This window comes from Eschrichtius robustus, chromosome 1, assembly GCF_028021215.1.
Source record: "Eschrichtius robustus isolate mEscRob2 chromosome 1, mEscRob2.pri, whole genome shotgun sequence".
Classification (NCBI taxonomy): Eukaryota; Metazoa; Chordata; class Mammalia; order Artiodactyla; family Eschrichtiidae; genus Eschrichtius; species Eschrichtius robustus.
In genome coordinates this window covers 76,592,507-76,615,684 of record NC_090824.1, presented here as the reverse complement: position 1 = coordinate 76,615,684, position 23,178 = coordinate 76,592,507, and the positions used below count along the sequence as shown (strand labels likewise).

Here is a 23,178-nt window from a genome sequence, read left to right as displayed (position 1 = left end):
TACAAAGCTACAGTAATCAAGACAGTATGGTACTGGCACAAAAACAGAAATATAGATCAATGGAACAGGATAGAAAGCCCAGAGATAAACCCACACACATATGGTCAGCTTATCTTTGATAAAGGAGGCAAGAATATACAATGGAGAAAAGACAGCCTCTTCAATAATTGGTGCTGGGAAAACTAGAGAGCTAAATGTAAAAGAATGAAATTAGAACAGTCCCTAACACCATACACAAAAATAAACTCAAAATGGATTAAAAACCTAAATGTAAGGCCAGACACTATAAAATTCTTAGAGGAAAACATAGGCAGAACACTCTATGACATAAATCACAGCAAGATCCTTTTTGACCCACCTCCTAGAGAAATGGAAATAAAAACAAAAATCAACAAATGGGACCTAATGAAATTTAAAAGCTTTTGCACAGCAAAGGAAACCATAAACAAGACCCCAACTTCTTCAAAATGGTGGAAAGCTTCTTTGACCGTGGCACCAGCATCATGGAGGACAAGCTGGTGGAGGACCTCAAGACCCGGGACAGCGAGGAACAGAAGAGGAACCGGGTGCGTGGCATCCTGCGGATCATCAAGCCCTGCAACCATGTTCTGAGCCTGTCCTTTCCCATCCAGCATGACGATGGCTCCTGGGAGGTCATCAAGGGCTACCAGGCCCAGCACAGCCAGCACTGCACGCCCTGCAAGGGAGGTATCCGTTACAGCACTGATGTGAGTGTAGATGAAGTAAAAGCTCTGGCTTCTCTGATGACATATAAGTGTTCAGTGGTTGATGTGCCATTTGGGGGTGCCAAAGCTGGTGTTAAGATCAATCCCAAGAACTATACTGATAATGAGTTGGAAAAGATCACAAGGAGGTTCACCATGGAGCTGTCAAAGAAGGGCTTTATTGGTCCTGGCATTGATGTGCCTGCCCCAGACATAAGCACAGGCAAGAGGCAGATGTCCTGGATTGCTGACACCTATGCTAGCACCATAGGGCACTATGATATTAATGCCCATGCCTGTGTTACCGGTAAGCCCATCAGTCAGGGTGGAATCCACGGATGGATCTCTGCTACTGGTCGGGGAATTTTCCATGGGATTGAAAACTTCACCAATGAAGCTTCTTACATGAGTATTTTAGGAATGACACCAGGATTTGTAGATAAAACATTTGTTGTTCAGGGATTTGGTAATGTGGGCCTGCACTCTATGAGATATTTACATCATTTCGGTGCTAAATGTGTTGGTGTTGGTGAATCTGACAGGAGCATATGGAATCCAGATGGTAATGACCCAAAGGAACTGGAAGACTTCAAATTGCAACACAGAACAATCCTGGGCTTCCCCAAAGCAAAGATCTAGGAAGCGAGCATCTTGGAGGCAGACTGTGACATATTGATCCCTGCTGCCATCAAGAAGCAGCTGACCAAGTCCAATGCACCCAGAGTCAAAACCAAGATCATTGCTGAAGATGCCAACAGACCGACAACTCCAGAAGCTGATAAGATTTTCCTAGAGAGGAACATCATGGTTATTCTAGATCTCTACTGGAGGAGTGACAGTATCTTACTTTGAGTGGCTGAAGAATCTAAATCATGCCAGCTATGGCCGTTTGATCTTCAAATATGAAAGGGATTCTAACTACCATTTACTCATGTCTGTTCAAGAGAGTTTGGAAAGGAAACTTGGAAAGCACGTTGGAACTATTCCCATTGTACCCACAGCAGAGTTCCAAGACAGGATATCAGGTGCCTCTGAGAAAGACATTGTGCACTCTGGCTTAGCTTACACCATGGAGTGCTCTGCCAGGCAAATCATGGACACAGCCATGAAGTATAACCTGGGATTGGACCTGAGAACAGCTGCCTATGTCAATGCCATCGAGAAAGTCTTCAAGGTGTACAATGAAGCTGGTGTGACCTTCACATAGACTGGACCGGACTGCAGCTGACTTCTTCACTACCCTCTTCACCTCTTCATCTGCAGACCTATCACAAGTTTACATGTAACTGCAGAAATCTCTCTCTCATGACTTAATAGATAACGGACACCATTCTCAACAAGTCAATCCAAATCAGCCCCTTAAGAAAAAAGTTAGGGGACCACATATAAGCTAATAAGTGATAGCAGAAATTAGCTATGTCAGAGAGCCATTTGGGTATTTTGCCTTCAAATAAAGTCTTTTCCCTCTGCCTGTGTTGTCTTGCTCCATGGCTGTTTCCCAGCACAGTCAGCTGTAGCCCTGGGAAAGCTCCTTTTGTCCAAGAGTAGTCAGTCACTTGCCACTTCAGCTCTTGACAGATCTATCAGGTGCTTTGACACATTTAAGAAGGAGGTATATGGCATTTTCAGGAGGTAGCATGGTCCTCAAGTGAGTTATTGGTATTTTACATCAGCCAAATAACTCAATTTTACAGGTTACAAACAGAAAAACCTTTCTCTTTATGCATTTTATTCTTTTAGAATAAAGTAAGTACATGCTGCTGTAATAAAATCACTTAACAAGCCTAAACTTGACTCAAGCAGTGAATGCCTGTAAACATAATAAATGAAAAAAGCTAGTATTTTTATAACATAAAACAGTATCATTTATAACTTGACAATTGCATATTGTCATCCAGCAAAAATAAAAAGCCCGGCAGAGAATTAAGTTATCTTCATACCTGCAAATGATGGAGGCTATTTTTGTTAAGACTGTCGGAATTTACTAACCACAATTATGACATATAGTCCAAAGAATGCAGTAACCTCCTTATCATGTTAATTAATTGTCCTCTTTTGAAGATCTATTGTGTTGACTAATTGAACAATAATTCAAGTAGAGTGTCCCAGAAAAAAACCACTTGTGTTCCCTCTTTGGAGTCTGGCTGGCTGCTCTGAGCATTGCCAATGGTCCCGACTCGCCCTGACTTTGTGTCCTCATTTAGAGGCCTTGTCTTCTACACATGGCTTCATTCCCAGTGGGCTGGAAACAATCTGGGGTTGTGTTTTGATTGGGAGTTGTTTGGCCAGGGCCTTTTGAACAGTAGTGTCCCAATGAAGTACTCGATAATATTTACGTAAGAATGAGCTTTTCTTTTTTTAACAATAATATCCTTTCAGAAGTTTCTACCTACTTTGTAACTGCATGACTTAACCTGGTGACAAAAGCAGTTATTAAAAAGACTACCTTTTCAAAAAAAAGAAAAAACAAAAAACACATGCAACCCAATGTTCATTGCAGCACTATTTACAATAGCCAGGTCATGGAAGCAACCTAAATGCCCACTGACAGACAAATGGATAAAGAAGATGTGGTACATATATATAATGGAATATTAGTCAGCCATAAAAAGGAATGAAATTGGGTCATTTGTAGAGACGTGGATGGACCTAGAGACTGTCATACAGAGTGAAATAAGTCAGAAAGAGAAAAACAAATACTGTATATTAACACATATATGTGGAATCTAGAAAAATGGTACAGATGAACCAGTTTGCAAGGTAGAAATAGAAACACAGATGTAGAGAACAAACGTATGGACACCAAGGGGGGACACTGGTGGGGAGGTGGTGGTGGTGGGATGAATTGAGAGATTGGGACTGACATATACACACTAATATGTATAAGATAGATAACTAATAAGAACCTGCTGTATAAAAAAATAAATAAATTTAATTTAATTTAAAAAAAAGAAACATGAGCAATAGAGAGATAAAAAAAAGATGAATGGATAAAGAAGATGTGGTATACATATACAATGGAATACTACTCAGCCATAAAAATGAGTGAAATTTTGCCATTTGCAACAACATGGATGGACCTGGAGGGTATTAAGCTTAGTGAAATAAGACAGAGAAAGACAAATACTGTATGTTATCACTTATATGTGGAATCTAAAAAATAAAACAAATGAATGAATATAATAAAACAGAAACAGATTTCCAGATATAGAGTACAAACTAGTAGTTACCAGCGGGGATAGGGAATGGGGGAGGGGCAAGATAGGAGTAGGGGTTTAAGAGGTACAAACTACTATGTATAAAATATATATATTGTATATATTGTACAGCACAGGGAATATAGCCAATATTTCATAACAACTTTAAGTGGAATATAATCTCTAAAAACTTTGAATCACTATACTGTACACCTGAAACTAATATAATATTGTAAATCAACTATACCTCAATAAAAATAAAATTTTTAATTAACTTTTTAATGCAAAAATAAGAAAACAAACCAAACAAATGAGCTAAAGATCTAAATAGACACTTCACCAAAGAAGTCATACAGATGGCAAATAAGCATATGAAAAGATGTTCCAAATCATATGTAATCAGAGAAATTCTGATCAACAGGAATTCTCACACATTGCTGGTTGGGAATGCAAAATGGTACAGCCACTTCAGAAGACTATTTGGAGGTTTCTTACAAAGTTAAGCATTCTCTTACCATATGATCCAGTGACAGCATTCCTGGGTATTTACCCAAAGGAGGTGAAAACTTATGTCCACACAAAAACCTGCACGCAGATATTTTTAGCAGCTTTAGTCATTATTGCCAAAATTTGGAAGCAACTGAGATGTCCTTCAGCAGGTGAACAGATAATAAACTGTGGTACATCCAGCAATGGAATATTATTCAATGCTAAAAAGAAATATGCTATCAAACCATGAAAAGACATGCAGGAATCTTAAATGCATATTACTAAGTGAAATAAGGCAATCTAAAAAAGGCTGCAAACTATATGATTCCAACTATGACATCCTGGAAAGGGCAAAACTATGGAGACAATAAATATTAACTCTGGGAAAGGCAGGGGCCTCTCCACAGAGTTTCTCATGATTGAAACCACACCGCTCACGGTTTGCAATTTTCCCCTCAGGAAAACATTAGCGACAGCGAAAGGAGGAAATGTTAAAAGTGCTCAAACCACGAGATTAAAAATCTTAACACCGAATTGATACGGATGTTCACACCTCAGTACCTCAGGGTTGACCAGCCTCTCTCATCTCCCCACAGGAAAATACCAGCTCAGTCCTGCTCTTCCTCCACAGACGCCCGGGCGCCCTCCTGTGGCGGAGACCCGCGTGCCTAACGGGCGCGCTGACGTCACCGTGCGTCACCTGGGCCCTGCTGAGGCGGGGGGGGGGGGGGGGGGGCGGATTCCGGGGCGGTGCGGGGGGCGGTGCGGGGGGAGGATTCCGGGGCGGATTCCGGGGCGGATTCCGGGGCGGGGCGGGGCGGGGCGGGGCGGGGCGGGGCGGGGCGGGGCGGCTGCGGGTGGATTCCCGGCGCCCGACCCCAGCGGCCTGTTAGCATGTCCTGTCCGCGCTGCTGCTCTCCAGTTTGAGGTGAATGCCAGGCTGCTGCCCTGCTTGCCTGTTTACTGCGCCAGCACTGCGGTGTACAGCCCTGAAGCATCTACTTTTTTTCCCCTCATTTTTCCCCTACGGTAATAAATCCCACTATGGAGACCCAAAAAGAAAAAATAATAATAATAATGCTTGCCAGGAGTGGAGGAAAGGTGTTGGAAAAATGAGTAGGCAGAATACAGAGGATTTTTAGGGCAGTGAGAATATTCTGTATGTTATTATAATGAAGGATATGTGACCAAAACTATAGAATGTACACAAGGAGTGGACTTTGGGTGATTATGATGTGTCAATGCAGCTTCATCCTTGGTGAAAAATGTACCACTCTGGGGAGTGATGTCAACAAAGGGGGAAGCTAGGTATATGTGTGGGTAAGGGATATATTGGAAATCTCTGTGCCTTCCTCGCAGTTTTGTTGTAAACCTAAAACTGCTCTAAAAAAAATGGTCTTAAAAAAAGGTTATAGACTTCTATAATGACTAATGACTATAACTAACTTCTATAATGACTAATGACTTCTATAAATGATCTCCCCCAATAAAGAACTAGAAGTATAATAAAATATGTACTATACCAGCCCAATGATGACACATAAGGAACAAGATACTGTGAGAAATAACATAAACGATGAACAGGTCAGATCAATAAATAAAACTTTCAATTTCAGAATAAAACATCTTTGAGGATCCTAGATTCCAAGGCAAAAAAGGAAGCAAAATAAATTATTTTGTTCTAATTATATAATAAGACAATATAAATCAAAGAAGCAAAATTTTACATAGCATGATACTTCAAAAAGAATTTATTCAATTAGGTCTCCCATGATTTTGTCTAAAAATTTATTTTTTACAACTTTCTTTAAAAGGTAATATGTGGCAGAAAATGCACAAAACACATATGTAAAGTATAATGACTTAATTAATAATTATAAAGCAAATATCCAATAGCCACCACAGAAGACAAGAAATAGGACACTGTAAGTCTTTTTTATCATATCTATTTCTCCCACTAATATCTATTGTAAACTTCTTTGCTTTATAATTTTTATTTATCTACTAAAAAAGTTTAGATTTACCTGTTTTAAAACTTTACATAAAAGGAATCATATTTAATACATTCTGTTTTTTAATGTATTGATATTTATTTTCACTTTATGTATAGTAAAATTCACTCCTTGAATTAACTTCACTTTGACCAATTTTTGCTTATGTATTTTGAAGCTCTGTTGTTTGGTATGTCATATATTTGGAATAGTTATATCTTCCTGAAGAAATGACCCCTTTTGAATCATTCCATATCCTACTTTATTCTTGGTAATATTCCTCATTCTGAAGTCTGCTTTGTCTGATGTTAATATAGCTCCTCCAACTTTTTTTTCATTAATATGGAGTATATCTTTTTCTAGTACTTTACTTTTAATCTATCTATTTTTTTAATTTAAAGTGGATTTCTTGTAGACAGCATATTATTGTCTTGCTTTTTTCCCCAATGCATATTTTCCCCCTGTGTACAATTGGTTTCTTTAGACCATTTATACTTAATCTAATTTATGATATGGTTAGATTAAAATCTACCATTTTGCTAGCTGCATTCTATATTTATTCTATCTTTCCAGTTCTTTTTTGCCTCTTTTTCTGTCTTCTTTTGGCTTCTTTTTATTAATTCATTTTGACTACCTTATTGTCTTATTATTTGTATCTCTTTTCTAAATTTTTTTAATGGTTGTTCTAGGATCTACAATATACATATTTATTTAATCACAGTCTAACTTCAAATAATATTATACTACTTCATATGTTGTATAAGGGATTTACACCAATGTATTCCCAATAGCTCACTCTCATTCTTTGGGCTACTTTTTATTGTCATGGGTTTTACTTTTATGCTATAAACACACAAAATATTACTACTATATATATTTCTTTTATTTCACTTCCAGTGCTTTTCATTTCTTTGGTGAAACCATGTGTCTGTCTGATATAATATTCCTTCTGCCTGAAAAAGTTAAACATGCATAGTGCAGGTCTACTGGCAATAAATTCTCTGTTTGTATGAGAAAGTATATACTTCTTCATTTTTTTCCAGCTTATTGAGGTATGGTTGATAAAGTAAAATTGTATATATTTAAGTCATACAATGAGGTTTTTTAAGATATATATAACATGGTGATTTAATATATGTATACATTATGAAACGATTACCACCTCAAGTTAATTAACACATCAAATATCTCACATAGTTACTTTTTTTGTGTGGTGAGAACACTTAAGATCTACTCTCCTAGCAAATTTCAAGTACAGTACAATATTATTAATTATAGTTCACCAGGTTGTATCTTAGATCCCCAGAACTTATTCATTTTTCAACTGAAAGTTTATACCTGTTGACCAACACCTCCCCACCCCTCCCACCTCCCACCCCCCGGCGTTCACCATTCAGAGAACTGGTTTGAAGAGTTCAACTTTTTAGATTTCATGTATAAGTGAAATCATGCGGTATTTGTCTTTCTGTGTTTGACTTACTTCACTTAGCATAATGTCGTCCGCATTCACCAGTGTTGTTGCAAATGTCACTATTTCCTTCTTTTTCATGCCTATTTCCTTCTTTTTCATGAACACTGCTCTATAGCTTTGGCTATTTCGGTCTTTTGTGGTTTCATAGAAAATTTAGGCTTGTTTTCATTTCTGTGAACAATGCCATTGGAATTTTGATAGGGATTGCATTGAATCTACAGATGACTTTGGGCAGTATGGACATTTTAACAATATTAATTCGTCCAATCCATGAACACAGGCTATCCTTCCATTTATTTGTGTCTTCTTCAATTTCTTTCATCAGTGTCTTATAGCAGGGGTCCCCAACCCCTGCGCCACAGACCAGTACCAGTTCATGGCCTGTTAGGAACCGGGCCGCACAGCAGGAGGTGAGTGGCGGGCGAGCGAGTGAAGCTTCATCTGCATTTACAGCGGCTCTCCATCACTCACATTACCACCTGAGCTCCGCCTCCTGTCAGATCAGCAGCAGCATTAGATCCTCATAGGAGCGTGAACCCTACTGTGAACTGTGCATGCAAGGGATCTAGGTTGCACACTCCTTATGAGAATCTAATGCCTGATGATCTGAGGTGGAGTTGAGGCAGTGATGCTAGCACTGGGGAGCAGCTGCAAATACAGATTATCATTAGCAGAGAGGTCTGACTGCACAGAGACCATAATAAATCTATTGCTTGCAGACTCATATCAAAACCCTATCAGTGAGTGGCAAATGACACTTAAGCTGCATCTGGCAGCAGGATTTATACTGGCAAGTGAGTTGATGTACTTCAGTTGTACAGCTGCATCTGGTGGCAGGCTTTAGGTCAGAATAGGACACTTATTTTAGTCTGCGTATGGCCTGCCCATTATTTTATTTACCACTTCTGTCCAAGCCTCTTTCCCGCACTGTGCACTTGTCTCAGTCAGTTTTGGTAAGCCCACAAGCTAACCCTAGCCAAAATGAATAAAAATCAAACATCACTGGAGAGCTTCTTTGAAAAGGGGGAAAGACCCAATGATGAGACAGCAGAAGACTCTAAGACTGCCAACAAAAAGAAAGCTGCATTTAAAAGAAAATACCAAGAGTCCTACTTAAACCTACTTAAACCCAAATAGCAAAAACAATCCTGAGAAAGAAGAAGAAAGCTGGAGGCATCATACTTCTTGATTTCAAGCTATACTACAAAGCTATAGGAGTCAAAACAGTATGGTACTGGCATAAAAATAGACACATAGACCAATGGAACAAAATCGAGAGCCCAGAAATCAACCCTCATATATATAGCCAACTAATATTTGACAAGGAAGCCAAGAATACTCAGTGGGGAATCTAGAGTGTCACTGAATATCAAGTTCACTTACAAGCTTCTCCAGTACCCATCAGTGAAGATTTTCTCATTGATCATCACTCACCTTTCCCTAGAAGTCTTATTTTACAGAAGTGGTTTAAGAGGACCCTAGGAAGAAACCCCAGTTCTTTTAGAAGAAACAAAAGACCAATGATTAAAACTCTCTTCTCACATTTGCACTGGTTTCCAATTCCCCATTCTTAGAAAGTGAAATCAGAATGGAAACTGACAATTTGACTAGATAAGTCAATTAAATGGCTTCTGCCATCTTGGGTTGCCTTCCACCATCTTGGATTGCCTTCCACAGCAAGTAAGGTCATTCCACATCATGACCAGGTCATGCAAGGCAGTTCCTACTTAGTACAAGCCACCTGGTCATTACAGTGAAGGACTCCAGGAAATTTTAGTGGATTTAATTTTAAAGTGAACAACAGAAAACAGTTTTCTGTTTCTCTGTGTTGTAGCACTTCATTTAAGATAGAGAGGAAATATTTGTTCACAAACATGTCTCAGTTTCAGAATTAGAGTCATGGGCAAAACTTTCATTTATTGTACTGATCCCCACAGAGGGTTGTTCCTTAATGGAATGCAATCTCTGCAGTGAAAAGACTCCTGAAATTTACTCAGTATTTCCCCTGGATTCTGTTTCCTTAACTCTAGCCACCCCCTAGGAGCTAATCTACTAAAACCTAGATAAGCCCCAAAGATTGAAAAGAGGTGGCACTCCAGAGGAAATGAGGAAGCCACCAAGACCACTTGGGGAGAGACATGGAGTTTTAGAGTAATCCCTGAGAGGAAACATGGATTAAAAGAAGCTTCATATGTTAAATGTCTCAGCAAACTTCTAGAAAACAAGTCTCTGGAGCCTCCAGAAATGAAGGAAGTCCAGTGGACCACATAAAGTGCCCTCACCTGGAGTTCTCCTCATCCAAGCCAATGAAGAAGAGATGCCTTTATATTCAACTCCACTGTGCCCATCCCTGTCTCCAAGCTGAACCAGGAAATCCATCACTGTATGTAAGAGAAAAGGACCAATTGTCCATATTACAACCACTGCTATTATATACTACAGAGTGCATCTTACTTTACAAATCTGATTAGTCATTGTTCCTCTGTAGTAGTATAGTGTAAACATTCCATATATGAACATAGAACATTTATGTTCATTGGATAAAAAGTCACGCACCCTCTGTAAAGCCTATCTGTAAAATGAAGAGTTAAAATAGATCATCTGCATCATTTCTTTCCAATTCTATGATTTTATGATTATTAGGGACCATCTTTCTAAAAGTAAACTCACATTCCAGGTGTAATCAAGTGGTATACTCTTCTCTCAGACTGTCTGAGAAGACAGCATACCAAGTGAAGAACATTTGGAAGGAAGCTATTTAATCAAGCTATTATTCTTGAGGTGGGTGGACTGGTGAGCTGACTGGTTGGCTGGTTGGTTGGTTTCTTGTATTGGAAAGGGGAGTATGAAAAAACTGGTCCCTTAGGCTTGTCCTCATATAATGATTTATAAATCCCAAAAGTGTGAGGAACAGTGTGTTTATGGCATAAAATGGTGGATAGTCCATTCTAATACCCTAACTATTCCCAGCAAGTAATTTTGGAGGCTTTGAAGGGCGGAGTTATGAAGAACTTAATGGAGTCAGTTTATTCCATCAGTGGTTAAAATAAAAATTGATTACTCTGGCTTTTCTATTAAGCTTCCCACCCTTTGATCATCTCATTACTTATCTACATTTTCACCAAGGACTGCAGGAAAATAATGTTGCTGCTAATAAATCTTATAGGGTATGTTGACAGAAAAGACTAAATGAGATGTGAAGTTGTCAGTATATAATGGAGAGTGTCCTGAACTGTTATTCACACTAATCAGACATAGCTCATTTTTTCAGAAAGAAAGATAGGAAGCATAGATCTCATGTTTCTAATTTTTAGTTTAAATCTGTGAGCTTGGACTTAATTCCTGACCTGTAGCAGAGAAAATGATTTATTTATGCTTTGTAAATAACAGTCTGGGAATCATTTATTGAGCACCTTATTCAGTGAAGGTGGTAAACAGATATCTTTTGAATTCAACATTGATTGGAAAACTAGACAGCTTTGGACTTGGATGCTCAATCTTCATTTTTTATGCTTCCTTAAAAACCACCAACAGGGGACTAGTCCAAATCTTTTTTCCTAAGTATCATACATGATCCTTCTTTCAAATTCTCTATTCTTCTTTGCCTTTCAAATTTCTTATCTCCTATCCCTAAGAAAGTTATGACTGGTGACTTCCAATATACAAGGCAGGAGATCTGAATTTAACAAGAAAACTCAATATTGAAACTATTATTTTTAAGACTCAATCAGTGCTTTTTAAATATTAATCAATTACAAGATTACTCTGTTGTTTAAACACAAAGATTTATACATTTTTTATTCAATTTTTAAATGCTACTGAAAAGTACATGCCTGTCCAAATATTTGAAAATGTGCTCTCTTCCTTTTCAGAGAACAAAATTGATTTTACCAGATAAAATTGCAGATAAAACCCCATTGATCTCAGATCCCTTTATTTGTTTTTATCATCCAAAACTACTTACTAAATGAACTAAACCTCTGTATTGAAACACCATTTTCTTTATCTAGGTAGGATCTGAATATAAAAAGTAAGATAGTTCATTTTTGTATAGTATGAGTAAAAAATATAAAAATAAACACTTATAAATAGGGATATTTTTAAAATAATATTCTCACATTCTTTAAAGCAAATATTTATGATATACTGGGCCTTTTGTATTTTTTTAGGCATCACTCAACTGGTTAGAGTGATATTTTAAAAGAAAATTTTAAAGGAAAACTTAGAAACAGCCTTGAGTCTTGAGTGTAGTGATGTCTGTCACAATTAACTCAGTTGATTAGGCCATTCTGAAAAGCTAACATTCTGGAGTAATTTATATCTCCATGTGTTAAGTCAACTAATTCTGTTCTGTTGCCAAAGGCTTAGCTCAACCTCAGACCAGCTGTCCTCAAAATATCTGTTGTTGTTGATTTTAACAAGTTATGCTGAATAAGAGAAAGTGGATGATTTTGTGCATGAAGACCCATAATCAACTTTAGAAAAACAGACCAAAATCAGAAAGGGTCTTCTTAAGGATCAAAATTAAAAAGAAAGAAATTTATACCACTGGTTGTACAAACTGATATGGATCTTGCTGCATTGGTTTCTAGCAAAATAATACTGAGATTTAGATCCACAATCAATTCAAAATAAGGTGAGATTTAATCCCACCTGGTTTCAAAATATCTCATATATTCAATATTTTCCTGTAAGGTTTAAGTTCCCTTTCAATAAAATCCTAAAGATATGTAGGAAGCAAAGCAACTTGGGTTACACTCATGTCTTTCTTCTTCATAGATTTAAGACCCATGAACAGGTTGGCAACACACATTGTGACTGAGTTTGTTCTCCTGGGATTTCCTGGTCGCTGGGAGATACAGATTCTTCTCTTCTCACTGTTTTTGGTGGTTTATGCCTTGGCTTTGCTGGGGAATGGAGCCATTACCTGTGCAGTGAGATGGGACCCACGACTACACTCCCCCTAGTACTTTCTGTTGGGAAACTTTGCCTTCCTGGAGATCTGGTATGTTTCCTCCACTATTCCTAACATGCTAGTCAACATTCTCTCCAAAACCCAGGCCATCTCATTTTCTGGCTGCTTCCTCCAGTTCCATTTCTTCTTTTCCCTGGGCACAGCTGAATGTCTCTTCCTGGCAGTAATTGTGTATCATTTGCCATCTGCCACCCACTGCACTACCCCACCATCATGACTAGGAAGCTCTGTGGAACGCTGGTGTCCCTCTGCTGGCTCATTGGATTCCTTGGCTACCCAATCCCCATTTTTTTCATCTCCCAACTCCCCTTCTGTGGACCCAATATCATTGATCACTTCCTGTGTGACATGGACCCACTGATGGCTCTGTCCTGTGCTCCAGCCCCCATTACTGAATTTATTTTCTATACTCAGAGTTCCTTTGTCCTCTTTTTCACTATTACATAGATTCTTCGATCTACACCCTGTTGTTCAGAGCTGTTTTTCAGGCCCCTTCTGCAGCTGGCCGGAGAAAGGACTTTTCCATCTGTGGTTCTCATTTAGCTGTGGTGTCTCTTTTCTATGGGACAGTCATGGTGATGTATGTGAGTCCTACATATGGCATCTCAACTTTGATGCAGAAAATTCTCACACTGGTATATTCAATAATGATTCATTTCCTTAATCCCCTGATCTACAGTCTTTGTAATAAGGACATGAAACTTGCCCTGAGAAATGTCCTGTTTGGAATGAGAATTAGTCAAAATTCACAAGCCAAAGAAGTGTCATACTTCCAAGTTCTAATGAAGAATAAGGTGGAGATGTGTAAGTTCTTTCAATGGTCTTTTGTCCTCATTCTGACTAGTTAGAGGCCATGGTTTTTTTCCTGGAAGTGTGCTCATCTTAAATACCTATGGTGACTACTCAAACCCTAATTCATTGGATTTGGACAGGCACTAAAATTTTTTTAAAGGCTGTCCTTATTGAAATGATAAGATGGGATTGCTATATGAGGGAAACTAGAATTTCCTGAAAGACTTTTTTTAATAAATTTGTTTATTTATTTATTTATATTTTGGCTGCATTGGGCCTTCATTGCTGCACACAGGCTTTCTCTAGTTGCAGTGAGCAGGGACTACTCTTCATCGTAGTGTGTGGGCTTCTCATTGTGGTGGCCTCTCCTTGTTGTGGAGCACGGACTCTAGGCACCCGGGCTTCAGTAGTTGCAGCACGCAGGCTCAGCAGTTGTGGCTCACAGGCGCTAGAGCACAGGCTCAGTAGTTGTGGTGCACAGGCTTAGTTGGAACATGGCATGTAGGATCTTCCCGGACCAGGGCTTGAACCCGTGTCCCCTGCATTGGCAGGTGGATTCTTAACCACTGCACCACCAGGGAAGTCCCTCCTAAAAGATTTATCATAAGTTTTAGGACAAGCCTAATGACTTTTACCAAATGGTTAAAGGTACAGTGACTTTTTAAACATTTTTATTTAAGTATAATTGATATATAAAGACTGCACATGTTTAATATATTTTAAACATGCAGTGACTTTTTTTTCCTTTTACAAAGAGTATCTTTTTTTTTTAAATTGAAGTATAGTTGATTTACAATGTTGTGTTAGTTTCTGGTGTAAAGCAAAGTGATTCAGTAATACATATATATACATATTCTTTTTCATATTCTTTTCCATATGGTTTATTACAGGATATTGAATATAGTTCCCTGTGTTATACAGTAGGACTTTATTGTTTATCTATTTTATATATAGCAGTTTGTATCAAGGTGCAGTGACTTTTAAAAACCATGAGACCTTTCTATAATCTTTAAGAGACACTTCTTTCTTATACCTGGTCTAACAATCTCATCTAAATACACTTTCTCTCTATTAAAAGAAATAGAGAAAAAAAACTCTCTCAACCAGAAGAAACTCTTTCAACAAATTTTCTTAGAGATATAGTTCCTTTGTGGTAATTTTGAAATAAAACTTGAATACATGCTAAATAACTTGTTGAAGTTGCTTTTAACATTTCTGTTATTATAAGTACCACACTGTAGTGTAATTTATTTATTTACATGCACTTCCCCTTGAGGGAGCTCCTTGAGGACAGCAACTGCCTTTTTCATTTCTGGATTCCCAACACACAGTGTCAGAGAGGAAAGCAGCCCCTGGAATCTGGGAGCTGGCCTGGCACTATCAGTCAGGTCTTGGTGTAATCCTGTTGAACATAAACAAGTTCACAGAACGCCAACATTAGACAAGGTCGCTATATGAGCATGGAGCATGATGGATCAAGACAAAACAAGACCACTCTAGAATCATGTTTGAGCACAGACAAAATCAAAACACTGTCCCAACCACAAAAAAAAAATGACCGAACATCCCTCTCTTTAGGTTAATATGAATGACTGCTGTCTCCTTACCAAGTAAAGCTTTAGCCCAAGTGCCTTCTAGATAACACTTAAGATACACAATCACAGAACTTCCTTCCGCTTTCTGACAGCATCCAGAGAAAATCTCTATTCCCTTCAATTCTCCCCAAAGTCAACTAACACAAACCCAAATCATATAATAAATCCCTTCTAACGTCTTTCTACTGAGATGCCCCATGTTCCTCATGGCATATGTTCTCTCTCTTTGCAAAAAACCAATAAACCCATCTTTGTTCAACTACAGGTGTGTTCGTGAGGGTCTCTGTTATTGGAAATCAACATTAGTACAGTATCTAGCATAGAATAAGAGCCCAAAATGTTTATCAAATACCTTTATCTCAATTTTTTACTTATAAAATAATATGTAGTTGTTGTAACAAAGTCAAGCAATGAAGAAGTGTATAAAGATGAAGGATTTACCATCTTCATTCTCATCTCCACCAATCCTTCACTCTGCTCCTCAGAGGCTACATATCTAAATTCCTCTGTCTGGTATTCAACACGCTTCACAACATGGCCCCACTGTGTTTGTTTTCCATCGCTTCCCAACACGAACCCTCAGCTCTAGTCTGGCAGTCACTTAACGACTCCACCCTCTGTCATCTCCACACCTTTGCTTAGGCTGCTCTTTAAACCCGGAGAGCCTCACCTCATCTTCTGCTGTGCAACTTGAGAAAGGTACTTAACACTTAGATTCTTAGGGTCTTATTTTGAAAAATGGGTATATAACATATTTTTAACAATGTCATAAGGATTAAATGAGATAATTTATGTAAGGACAATAACACAGTAAAAACACACAGAAGGTTCTCAGCACATGTTTTTTCTGCTCTCCTTCATATCTTTTAAATCTGACCATGGATAATTTGCTAGTTATTCTGCTAGATTTTCACTATGCTCATGCAAACCTTCATTGCCAAATAATACATATATATATATGTATATGGAACTAATGTCTTAGGTAAAGTACAAACTCTGGAGTCAGACTTACCATATCCTAGCTTATCTGCTTGCTTTGTGACCTTCAACATGTTGCTTGAATACTACAAACTTCAGCTACTTCATCTGTAAAATGGGATAATAATAACAGCTATCTCATAGGGTTGTTATGAGTCAACACTCATAAAGCACATAGCATTGTGACTAGCAAACAGTAGAGCTCAAGAAACATCAGCTAAAAGAATAAATATTTTCTAACTCAGTAAAACATCATGGTATCTTTCAAAGTCGATATGTATAATTTTACATCATTCTATTTAACAGGAACATTGTGTTCCATTATATGAACATATCACAATTTATTTACCCATTATTCAATTAAGATGCTTTATTGTATCCAATATTTTTCAATTAAAACAATGCTGCAATAAATGTCCTTGAATATAACTCTCTATACAGTCACATCAGTATTCCATAAAGTAGAGGAAGGATTTCTGGGAAATAAGATTGGTATATTTTTAATTACAAAAAATACTGCTAAACTAGGTACTCCCAAAGAGTGTATTACTTTTCAACAAATAGTGCTGGGACAACTTGATATCCACATGGAAAAGAATGAAGTTGGTCACCTACCTCACTCCACCTACAAAAAATTAACTCAAAATGGATCAAAGACCTAAATGTAAGATGTAAAACTACAAACCTCTTAGAAGAAAACATAGATTTAAATCTTTGTGTCCTTGGATTATGTATGTTTTAGATATAACACCAAAAATATAAGCAATAAAATTAAAAATAAATTGGACTTCATCAAAATTTTAAAATTTTGTGTTGCAAAGGATACTATCAAGAGAGCCAAAGGTCACAGAATGGGAAAAAATATTTGCAGATTATGTATCTGATAAGAGTCTAGTAGCCAGAATATATAAGAACACCTACAACTCAACAATAAAAACACATAAAACTGAATTTTTAAATGTGCAAAATATTTGAATAGACATTTCTCAGAAGAAGATACACAAATGGTAAGTGAGCAAATGAAACACACTCAACATCATTAGTCTTTAGGGAAAGATAAATTAAAACCACAATGAGATACCTCCTCATACCCAGTAGCATGGCTAGAATCAAAAAGACAAGGGCTTCCCTGGTGGCGCAGTGGTTGGGAATCTGCCTGCCAATGCAGGGGACACGGGTTCAAGCCCTGGTGTGGGAAGATCCCACATGCCGTGGAGCAACTGGGCCCGTGAGCCACAATCACTGAGCCTGCGTGTCTGGAGCCTGTGCTCCGCAACAAGAGAGGCCGCAATAGTGAGAGGCCCGCGCACCGCGATGAAGAGTGGCCCCCACTTGCCGCAACTAGAGAAAGCCCTAGCACAGAAACGAAGACCCAACACAGCCATAAAATAAATAAATAAATAATTCCCATTTAAAAAAAAAAAAAAAAAAGACAGACAACACCAAGTGCTGAGCAGGATTTGGAAAAATTTGAACACTCACACATTGCTGGCGGAAATGTAAAATGGTGCAGCTGCTTTAGAAAACAATTTGGCAGTTTCTCAAATAGTTAAACATAGAGTGACCATATGACCCAGCAAGTCCATTCCTAGGTATAAACCCAAGAGAATTAAAAACGTATTCACACAAAACATGTATATGAATGTTCATGGCAGCATTATTCATAATAGCCGAGAAGTAAAACAACCTAAATCTCCATCAACTGATGAATGGACAACAAAATATGGTATATACATACAATGGAATATTATTCACCCGTAAAATGAGTTAAGTATGATACTTGTTACAACACGAATGAACTTTGCAAATATTATACTGAGTAAAACAAGCCAGACACAGAAGGCCACATATTTATTATAGGAGTTCACTTATATAAAATGTCCAGAATAGGCAAACCTACAGAGACAGAAAGTAGATTAGTAGTTGTTAAAGACTAGGCAGGGGGAAAAATGGGGAATGACTGCTAATGGGTATTCACTTTCTTTGCAGGGTGATGAAGATGTTCTAGAATCAGATAGTGGTGATGGTTGCACAACCTTGTCAATATACTAAACCTACACTTTAAAAGGGTGAATTTTATGCTATGTAAATTATATCTTGCTAAAACATTTGTATGGGAGGGCTCATTTTCCCACAGTTTCCCCAGCACTGGACCTTATCATGGTTTCTCATTTGTTCGCCAATGTGAGAGGTAAGATTAGTATTGTATTAATTTCCCTTCCTTGAATTTAACATTAAGTGCCACAAGAGCTTAGGAAAACGAGATATCAGTGTATGCTGTAGACAGAAATTCATTCAGGAAGGAAGTTGTGGTTGATCGGTGGCTTGAAGATAGGAAAGAGAAGGGAACAAACATGTGCTGAGAACCTCCTAGGTGTCTTTTACTGTCTGTGGTCCCTACAAAAATTGTCTCATTTAATCCCTGTGACGTTGTTACAAGATATAAGTTATACCCATTTTACAAAATAAGACCCTAAGAATCTGTGTTTTGATTTGCATTTCTCTAATGATTAATGATGTTGAGCATTCTTTCATGTGTTTGTTGGCAATCTGTATATCTTCTTTGGAGAAATGTCTATTTAGGTATTCTGCCCATTTTTGGATTGGGTTGTTTGTTTTTTTTTTTGTTATTGAGCTGCATGAGCTGCTTGTAAATTTTGGAGATTAATCCTTTGTCAGTTGCTTCATTTGCAAATATTTTCTCCCATTCTGAGGGTTGTCTTTTGGTCTTGTTTATGGTTTCCTTTGCTGTCCAAAAGCTTTTAAGTTTCATTAGGTCCCATTTGTTTATTTTTATTTTTATTTCCATTTCTCTAGGAGCTGGGTCGAAAAGGATCTTGCTGTGATTTATATCATAGAGTGTTCTGTCTATGTTTTCCTCTAAGAGTTTGATAGTGTCTGGCCTGTGGAGAAAAGGGAACCCTCTTGCACTGTTGGTGGGAATGTAAATTGATACAGCCACTATGGAGAACAGTATGGAGGTTCCTTTAAAAACTAAAAATAGAACTACCATACGACTCAGCAATCCCACTACTGGGCATATACCCTGAGAAAACCATAATTCAAAAAGAGTCATGTACCAAAATGTTCATTGCAGCTCTATTTACAATAGCCAGGACATGGAAGCAACCTAAGTGTCCATCATTGGATGAATGGATGAAGAAGATGTGGCACATATATACAATGGAATATTACTCAGCCATAAAAAGAAATGAAATGGAGTTATTTGTAGTGAGGTGGATGGAGTTAAGAGTCTGTCATACAGAGTGAACTAAGTCAGAAAGAGAAAAACAAATACAGTATGCTAACATATATGTATGGAATCTAAGGGAAAAAAAAAAAAGTCATGAAGAACCTAGTGGCAAGATGGGAATAAAGACACAGACCTACTAGAGAATGGACTTGAGGATATGGGGAGGGGGAAGGGTAAGCTGTGACAAAGTGAGAGAGTGGCATGGACATATATACACTACCAAACGTAAAATAGATAGCTAGTGGGAAGCAACCGCATAGCACAGGGAGATCAGCTCGGTGCTTTGTGACCACCTAGAGGGGTGGGATAGGGAGGGTGGGAGGGAGGGAGATGCAAGAGGGAGGGGATATGGGAACATATGTATATGTATAACTGATTCACTTTGTTATAAAGCAGAAACTAACACACCATTGTAAAGCAATTATACTCCAATAAAGATGTTTAAAAAAAAAAGACTGTGTTATTTTTCTAAAGCTGCACGGCAGAAGATGAGGTGAGGCTCTCTGGGTTTAAAGAGCAGCCTAAAGGTGTGGAGATGACAGAGCGTGGAGTAGTTAAGTGACTACCTGACTAGAGCTGAGGGTTCGTGTTGGGAAGTGCTGGAAAACAAACACAGTGGGGCCATGTTATGAAGGGTGTTGAATACCAGAAAGAGGAATTTAGATAATGTAGACTCTGAGGAGCAGAGAGAAAGGCTGGTTAAAAGGAAGAGGAGAGCAGAACCCTAGATAACATCCTTCATGACTTCAGGCATCCATGACATCCAAATCTGCCACTTCTTCTATTTCAACAAATCTCAACACCTCCGTCTCCACACCTCCTCTCAAATGTTCCCAAGAAAAGGAGTAACTGACAACAAATTACTGCTGAGGCTTTTGAAGGATGAATTTGTGGAACATTAGTATTTTTCACCGTTATTTTTGTGTTGAGTCTTGGAGATAGTTATTAGATACTGAATGTACAATTTCTGAGGATGGAAAATTGTGGGAAAAGATAAAACCTATCACAATGAGAAGTCTCACTGACTTATTCCTCTCTTTGTCATTTCTCCACTTTCGCTTTCTAAACTCTCTAAAATCTTAGCCCTACAAATTTTCCTTTTTCCATGGTCTTACCTAGCCACTTGTGTTCTGCTGCCTTCTGGTGCTTCCATTGCATGCCTAAGTATAAAACAAAAAACTTCAACCCACCCAAACATTATATGTAAAGAGGATAATGGTTAACTGAATCTTCTAGTTAACTGAAGACTAACCAGAAAAATCTTTTTGATAATGAGTATTAAAACCTTTCTAAAGTGTGTTTGCCCACTTTTGGACCTTGGTATGTTAAAAAGATTTAATCTTTCACCAACTCAGGAAGTGTAGTATGTTGGGACAGGCAGTGAACAGGCAATCAGACCATGGGCATTCCAATCCCATTCTACCACCAACTAGCTATGACCCAGCCAGGGCCGAAGGGTACATGGGAGGTGGCAGGAAAATCAAAATTGAAGAGAGCACACTGGTTATAAGGATACTGCAATAATCTAGAGAAGATATAATGGTGACCTGATCTAGGACAGTGCTTCTCACAGTATGGTCAACAACAAGAAATGAACAGAAACTGAGGGGAAGCTTTAGAAACTTTTATAGCAATTCAACATTTTTGTAATATCCAAGCACATGATCAGCAGACTCATCTCCTTGAACAGGATATAGACTGTTTGGGTGTGAGAGTACTATCTTCACATACTAGTCATGCACAATAGAACCACACTAAAACAGGTGATATTTTAAGGTTTGCTTATAGACTATAACCCAAAGTGTGTAAAAATTGAGAAAACATATACATATTTATTTTTGTATCTTGCTTTCACAATACTTTAAATTTTAATGTATGGTTTAATATTATAAGTTAAATTTAGGAAATATAATTTATATTATTTATTTTTAACCCTAATTCGTCTATGGCAAAACAAGCTTTACAGAGTTCCTTTCCAAGAAAAGACATATCCTTTCTGATGGCAGCCATAGTAGTAAACCAAATGATAACAATGGAAATGGTTCCCAAGAAATGAACTGAGTTCATACTAGTTTACTCAGAAGTATGAACCCTCATATATTTTAAATTATATGTATAGCTATAATTGACCATGAGGTGCTAAAACCACAATGTTTTATTTGCAGAGATATATTAGCTAATGAAACTATCAAACGTAAGCATTTTTATATACAAAACATAAAGAAATAAGTTCAAAACAAAAGTTTTTTTAAAGAAATATTATTGAATTAAAAAGCAGAAAAAAGTAAATGTTCAATATTCCATTGAACATTTATAAATGTCCTTCTTATAAAAAAGCATTTTGAGTTGCTAAAACAAAGAACATATACAATTGTTGAGTCATTAGGGAAAGACTGTGTCAAAGATGCTTGCTAGCAAATCTTGAATGAATCCATGGCAAAGAAGGTAGCTCAGCTACCACTTTTCAATGACTCCACAGCTCAGCGTATTAAAGAACTAGACCACAGAATGAACAAAGTTAGCAAAATTATTTTCCATGCAACTTGATGTATACACAGCTACTGCTAAAATGGCAATTATTTTTGTATATGTGCAACTTGAACATGATGATGATAAGAGGAGGAATTCTTTTTTTCAGCTTCATTCCTGAAATTCAAAACAATTAGCTCTAAATGAGATATATCTATGAAGGATTACATTGTCAACAAATGTGTTTGGGGTTTAAATTTTGAGTACGTATATTCTGATGATGCAGCTGCAATGATAGGAAAAGATTCTCAAGCAGTTACCCAAATTAAGGAGTGTATTCCATACTTGCAAATTTGATTAGTTATTTTAGCTCCCCTAAAGACTAACTACTTATATGATTTGACGAAAGTGAGTTTCTGGAACTTAAAGCTGAAGAATTCTGGTCCTGGCTATGATGAAATAGCTACTATCAGATTAATCTTCCCACCATAAATAACTATAAAATTTGGGCACAAGATAAAAAACAATTGCTTGCAGGCATTGTACAGCAACCAAAGCAGGGATAAAATTCTTTAGAAGGAGGAAGCATACAAGATAAGCCCCACATTTATTCAGGCTTCCTCTCTGGGGACATTTTATGGGCTATGGTACAGGGAGGTGGAGCCCAAGCAGGGAGCCGAAGTCTCACTGGTCAGAAACCACAGAGATAAGAGTTCCAGGCTGTTGAGCTAGCTGGGACTTAGGGGGCAAGTGTCATGAATTTAAGAGATGACATAACAATGGAAAAATATGAATGAGTCTCACTTTGAAAATATATCAGTTATTAACTTTTTAGAAACTCAAAATTCAATATTAAGAAAACAAACATCACAGTTAAAAATGGGCAAAAGATCTGAATAGACACTTCACTGAAGAAAATATATAAATGGTAAATAAACCCATGAAAAGATGCTCAACATCATATGTCATTAAAGACATGCAAACTAAAAACATGAGTTACCATTACACACCTATTAGAATGACTAAAATCCAAAACACTGACAATAACAGGTGCTGAAAAGAATGTGGAATAACAGAAACTTTCAGCCGGCCACTTCAGAAGACAGTTTGGCAGTTTCTCATAAAGCTAATTGTACACTTACCACATACCCAGCAATCGTACAACTTAGTATTTACCCAAGTGATCTGAAAACTCATGTCAATACAAAGATCTGTATATAAATGCTTATAGCAGTTTTATTCA

General features: G+C 37.6%; 3 protein-coding genes across 5 annotated transcripts in view; 2 read left to right on the top strand and 1 right to left on the bottom strand.

Annotated features, from left to right (window-relative positions):
* The window catches only part of LOC137759193 (olfactory receptor 4K2-like), a 133,824-nt gene extending 128,780 nt beyond the window's left edge, over positions 1-5,044 (bottom strand). For 2 of the 3 annotated variants that reach the window (XM_068535161.1, XM_068535170.1), the window contains exon 1: positions 4,973-5,044. The gene's annotated coding sequence lies outside the window, so the exon portion shown is untranslated. Of the gene's footprint in view, positions 1-4,964 lie in introns of all 3 variants that reach the window. The other variant, XM_068535154.1, reaches the window with a different exon arrangement.
* LOC137759124 (glutamate dehydrogenase 1, mitochondrial-like) lies at positions 456-2,044 on the top strand. Its single transcript, XM_068535049.1, is given in 2 exon segments — positions 456-1,549; positions 1,551-2,044. Coding segments are annotated over 2 exon segments (1,464 nt in total). The 5' UTR covers positions 456-467; the 3' UTR covers positions 1,933-2,044.
* Positions 5,045-12,663: 7,619 nt separating the features above from the next.
* Positions 12,664-13,696, top strand: LOC137760843 (olfactory receptor 11H4-like). The gene is given in 3 exon segments (XM_068537754.1): positions 12,664-13,021; positions 13,024-13,278; positions 13,281-13,696. Coding segments are annotated over 3 exon segments (1,029 nt in total).
* Positions 13,697-23,178: the final 9,482 nt, after the last annotated feature.